This window comes from Haliaeetus albicilla, chromosome 11 (genome assembly GCF_947461875.1).
Source record: "Haliaeetus albicilla chromosome 11, bHalAlb1.1, whole genome shotgun sequence".
NCBI lineage: Eukaryota > Metazoa > Chordata > Aves > Accipitriformes > Accipitridae > Haliaeetus > Haliaeetus albicilla.
The window spans coordinates 32,531,940-32,537,939 of NC_091493.1; the positions used below are offsets into that span (position 1 = coordinate 32,531,940).

The 6,000-nt window shown below is 47.7% G+C and overlaps 1 protein-coding gene across 1 annotated transcript in view; it reads right to left on the bottom strand.

The window, feature by feature from the left end:
* Positions 1 to 2,984, bottom strand: part of ABLIM1 (actin binding LIM protein 1) — a 209,877-nt gene extending 206,893 nt beyond the window's left edge. Inside the window, exon 1 of the mRNA XM_069797055.1 lies at positions 2,910 to 2,984. Within this exon, the coding sequence (XP_069653156.1) occupies positions 2,910 to 2,922 (13 nt within the window). The 5' untranslated portion in view covers positions 2,923 to 2,984. The remainder of the gene's footprint in view (positions 1 to 2,909) is intronic.
* Between the last annotated feature and the right edge of the window lie 3,016 nt (positions 2,985 to 6,000).

The following is a 6,000-nucleotide window of genomic DNA, read 5'->3' on the forward strand; positions in this document are numbered from 1 at the left end:
AGGTGTGAAGGACTGCAACAAGCTAGTCTGTGAAGGGTGGAAGAAAATAACGGAAAATTTCAGAAAAGTCATCTTAAAGCACATGTGAGCCATTAGTCCTCACAGCAACCCCTCTGAAAAAGTTAGCTACCATAATTTCCACTGTACAAGTAGGGAAGCATAAAACCCTTCATCTGGAGTTCCATTTAAGGCAAAATTACATTAATTTGTGTTATTGGTTATACTTTATGTACTGACTTACAATCTGCCATAATGTCATTGACTATATGGGTAGTTTTGGTTAAAAAGCAACAGGGTACTAGAGCAGAAGAGTTAAAAGGAACGGTCCAAAAGTACAGAGGTACCGCTGGATTTCAGGAGTTTCTTCTGTCATCTGTTGCAGTCAGTTCACTAGACCATGCTGCCTCCTGGAGCAAAAGAGATGAATAGAGAGCTGCACAGATTGATAATATTGTGATGTTTTTTACTATCCCTTGAATATCTTCTGCAGTTTAGTAATAAAAATGGCACAGGTGAATGTTTAATTCTTTTGCTATTCTTGTTACGCTTGGTATATAACCAACAAGCAGACAGCTCCAAGCGTCTGATGCATTCAGAATAATAATGATCACCTTTTGGACAGCTAACACAACATAAAGTATTAACAATCAATATTTGCTGAGCATGCAGTCCCTCATGATACAGTGGTTCTAATGAGACCGCATATGCATGAGGTAATCTGCCTTCCATGAAGCAAAGGGTCCGTATCTGACATTTGAACAAAGCCCTAATCCCTTAAAGACTCCCTTCTTATTCGAGCTACATTCTCGTGAGTAACCTCATGAAGACCCATCATACCACGTAAGTGTGTAAAAGTTCATACATAAGATTTTAACAGCAGCAGTGTTTAAAATGGTTAATAATAACAATGGTCTATACTGCTTTACACACAAATAGCCTTTGGTCAGTACCGAGTATTTACTCGCACAGACATACATTTTCCAATGAAGTCCATTTGTTAAAACTGAAAAGCAGATATTGATAGAAATTAATACCTTTATCTCCTTCACGAATCTCCTTCACTACTTCCATAAAGTCCTATGGAATCTCTCTCTCCCCAATTAATTACTCTGAAAAAACTAGATGGCACAGGAGAGCCTGAGAAAGAATTCACTCTTCATCTCCAGGCAGCTCTCCAGCAGAATCAAGCAGGCATCAAAGATGATGTGTTGTGCAGATGAATAGGAAAGAAGGATGGGGGGAAGGAAAAGGGAATATGGCCAGTGGAAACATTCTCTGGCTTCCCATTCTGTGTGGTTCAGTTTTGGGGAGCCATCTGCAAAGCTGAAATTGCAGTTTTTCTGTCGCTTCCTCAAATGCAGGTACCCCTTTGAAGACAACAAATCTAATCCATCTTACAAAGCTTTGCTGGCTTTTCCCTACAAGTACTAATGCAGCCTTAGCACACCACTGACGCTAATATACTTAAGTGTTCTTCCAGAAATGGATTCTTTGGAGACCAATACAGTCCATTTCTTCCTAAAGCAAGAATTCTACTGTGTCACAAAGAATTATGCTGCTCTAACACCATGTATTATTTATATCTGAAATGGGCGTGATGCTTTAGGAATATGGTCCTAACCACAAAATGCTGACAACCTTTCAGCAGTCACACAATGCCTTCCGTGTGCCCGAAGCTCATTTGGACATCAACAGGAATCCAAGCAAATGAAAGAGCTGGTCCATGCTGAGCAGTATTTAATACATGAAGATGCAGAGAAATAAAGGGACAAACAAATAAGACGTATCCCTACATTCAGGGGTTTGTTCATTTCTAATACGTAATTTTTACAAAGTATTTTTTCAATTCAGAGATAACCAGGGAGTGTTTTTACTTGTCATTATTGTGCAGATAATTTTCTCTCTTCAGGAGATGCTCACAAGTATTTCTGCTTTGTTACGACAACGTTCAGAAAATGCTGAACTTTATGCCTCCAGCCCTTTAACTGGTACTAATGATAATAAAAAACCCTAAAGCACCAGTCTTTGGGCCACACCTGCATCAGTTTCTCGTACTGGAAGCAGAAGTTTGGGACAAGACAGGATCTGCAGTCAACGAGGGTGATCTGTTCGTCTCCAGCCCACAATTACCTAACGCAGGATCAGTCTACGCACAAACGCATGCAAAGGACAAAGGCTACGCGAGTTTGGACCGTTATTAAAACAAATGCGAATCTGAAGTACAACTTCAAGGTGTTAATTTCAAGCCGGACGCGAATGCCCACCGGAGGTGTAACCTGACGACTGGATCTACCGCCACGCCCGCACAGGAGCACTCCCTTTACAAACGACACGACAAGCCAGACGCCTCACCAGCGCTTGCAGACGCACCGGTACCGACCAGTTAGCGCTTCCCAAGCGGTAACAGCCACCGAGTCCTGACCCTCAGCCCACCCCCCTCCCCACCGTATTCCCTCCTCTGCCCACACACGCTCCCCTCACCATTCAGACCCCGCCAAACCCCCGCACCGCCCTGGCAACCCCCCCCAACCACCACCACCACGGCCCCCCCCGGGCGCCGGCACAAGGCGAAGCGGGGTCAGCACGCCCGGGCCGGCAGGTGCTGCGGGCGGGGTGCCGGTCCCCGAAGGATGCTCCTCTGCGGCTCTAAGCCCTGCTGCAGCCCGCTCCGCAGCCCCTTCCACGGCCCGGCTGTGAAATGGCACCGGGCGGGGTGGGGGGAGAGAAGAAGAAAAAATAAAATAAAATAAAAAAAAAATCAAATCTCCTCGCCTTCCCCCCCAACCTCCGCCCAAGCGCAGCGAGCGGGGCACTGCAGCACGGCGAGGCGCGCAAGGTCAAGCGCGGCTCCTCCGCCCGCGCCCAAGTCGTCCGCAGGGACGCGGAGCCCGGCGGAGACGGAGACCCACCTCTGGCAGACATGGCTCAGGCGGCCGCCGAGCTCCGGCGGCGGCGGCGGGGGCAGAGCACGGCCCGCGGCGGCCGATGCGGGGGGCGGCGGCGCTGGGCTGGGCCGGGCCGGGCCGGGCCGGGCGGGTCCGCGCCGCCGCCGCCGCGTTCCCTCCCTGCGCGCCCTGCGGTGCGTGTGCGAGCCCGCGCGGGTGTCCGTGCCCGCGTCCGTGTCCGTGTCCGTGTCCGTGTCCGCCGGGGCGGGGGCAGGGCTGGCGGAGGGGCCGCGGCCGCAGCGGCTCCGGTGAGGCGTGACCGAGGGCTGGGAGCGGCGCCGGGGGGGGGTGGGGGGTGGGCAGGGGAATAAGGCGATACCGGCCGCTGGGGGAAAATGTCACCGGCGGGAGTCGTGGCACGGCGATGCGCTCGGGGAGAGTCGCGCCGGCCGCAAAAGCGACGCGAGGAAAAGCACCGGCAGACCTTCTGCTCGTTCGAGCGCTGGGCAGACGGGTCTTCGGCTAAAATCGCTGCCAGGGCTGCTCGACAGCGGTTCAGCTCGTTTACCACCCGACACTGAAGTCTGTGGCACAACTTGAAACTCGCCCACCGAACAGCAGCGGAGCACAGCAACTGTACACCTGCCTATCTGTATGTAAATAGTATATAAACATAAATATCAGAGCAATGTTGTCTGCAAAACAGTCTTGGCATTAACATACAGAAAAGAGTACTCGGCTTCCTCCTGGCACCCTAATGAAAGCAGCAAGCAACCAACTGCAAAGCACCGAAGAACGAGATCGGTGTCTCGCGGACACCCCTCCCCACCGGAGCCTAGCCGCCCATCTAATAAAGCCAAATACTCCCAAGCCACACTCAAAAGAAAACCCCTGTGCCACCAGTGCATTAGAGGCTGGCAAGAGTTAAGCAAAACAACACGCTAGTTTGTCAAGAATAACAGGTTCAAAGACCACATCAGAATAGTGAAACTAAAACATTAGAGCAGAGTCTTATCAATTTCAGAATGGGCAACTATCAACTAAGAAACAGCGCAATCTGTGATGTTCAGTGAGGAGCCAGCATGCAAACTAAACAACGGGAGAAACTGAATCACACTCCTCCACTCTGCGCTACCATACACTATACATCTCCATACTAGCAAGAAGCCTACACGTTTTTTCAATCAAAAAAACCCAATTACCAAAATCTTTGTATCTAAGAGAGGTGGCGAAAATTGCATCACAGTGTGTCCACAGAGCAGAAATGGATGCTAGTAACAGACGTTATCATACATTCCCACTGCCGTTTGACAGTGCAGCCTAGCCAGCATATCGGCTCTATCACACCAACCCACTGGCAGTGCTTTTATGCCGCTCACCTTCCCCATCACGCCAACTGAGTAGGGAGCGCATATGTGTAAGAAAGCATGGAAGCAGCAGCAGAATGGACAGCATGCGCATGCCTTCTCATCGGGTGATATATGCACAAAAAATGAATCAGCACATCTGGGTGTTTGTCTGAATTTGTGTTCATGCTCACACGCAGCAACGACTTTTAGTAGTATCCAGCTCTATTTGCCATGGATTACCCCAGTGTCCCCCACACCTTAATTCAATCATTCTCTTTATGTCATTCTGTTTTCTTGCCTGTTGCAAATGTTTCTGAATCCTGCAGCAGGAATAAAACAAATCTCAAGTTGTTCTCCTTCCACGCTCCTATGGCATTATCCTTAGTTGGTGATCTGATATCCACTTGAAAAACAGTTCCTTTCCCTGTCTTCTTTTCTGAAAGAAGTAGAATTTTCCACTTGCAAACAACTCAAGTTTTCCTTCTTGTCCAAAAGAGCCAAGGTTTTTCTCAGTCAATGTAGTATGACAGCATTTTGTATTTTTGAGTAATTTCCTATGCACTTCCTCAGTGAGTTTCTGACTAGCACTATCAAGGGTTCTCCTGTGTCATACTTAATAGATGGCTTTAAAAAGAAGGTTCAGGAACATGCAGAAATTAGCTTTTTAATGAAGAACTTCCTTTCTTTATACTGCTAGGAAATAGGAAGGGAAAGGCATTTGTAACTTGGGTTTCTATAGAACACAAAGAGTTTATTCCATTCACTGTGTAAAGTCTCTAAGGCAGAGAAGTTCAACTGACATGTTGGTCAGATAATGCTAAAATGGATCAGATACAGCACTTATTAAAAAGAGCTTTTTAGCTGGGTTTCCAAAGGAATTGAGGCTGATAAGAGTTTTATTTTCCTGTCTGTCCATAAAGTCCCCTCCAAGAATTTTCAGATTTGGATATGAAGAATTTCAATTCAAGCTGAACAAAAGGTGTAATTCAGAAAAAGTTCTACATCCTTACAAGTTTTGTAGCAATTAGCACTTAAGAAGAGAAATTAAAATGAAGGAGAAAAGCTGCAGTGGGAACTCAACAGTTACCAGTTCTGAAGGGCACGTCTTCATCAGCCGCAAGTACCAGTCAGGCAATCTGCATGTGTGCAGCTGAATCAGCTCCCGTAGTTGCTGTCTCAGATCCTGCCAATATCTAGGAAATGTGGAAGGAAGCTGAAGAGGGTGGAAAAGGGAGGTACAGAGAAGTGAGAGACCATGATTTCTGTTTTACAGATGAAGGCCTCAGATACTTGGATAAGAGATGTTGAGTCAGAGAAGATGGACAAGCCAATCCAAGAGTCCACTGCTGCTTCTGCAAGGGGCGGTCACATACTCTCCTATGCGCTCCCTGTTCTCTTACTCCAACCCATCTGCTCCTGCTTCCCTCACTGCAGCACCATTACCACTGGTTTGACCCCCAGGGAACTGCTTTAGCTTAATAATTAGCTAAGAATTGCTCACTTTCTTGCACTGGGCTAGTTTTCTGCCAGGTAAGGATATGGAAGGATACAGAAAGCAAGCAAAGGCTCAGATAAACACTGGAGCTGACAGAAGGCAAATGCAGAACTGCACAGCCAGGAAGGGGTGAGGAGGAGCCATCAGAGGGAAAAGAGATGATCCTTTTGAGCAGCAGCAAGCTCTTCAGCTGTTTGATTGACTGAGCCATTTCCTGACTACTTTAGAAGTCCATTAAGGAGCAGTGATTGACATTGTTTTATTTCAGGCA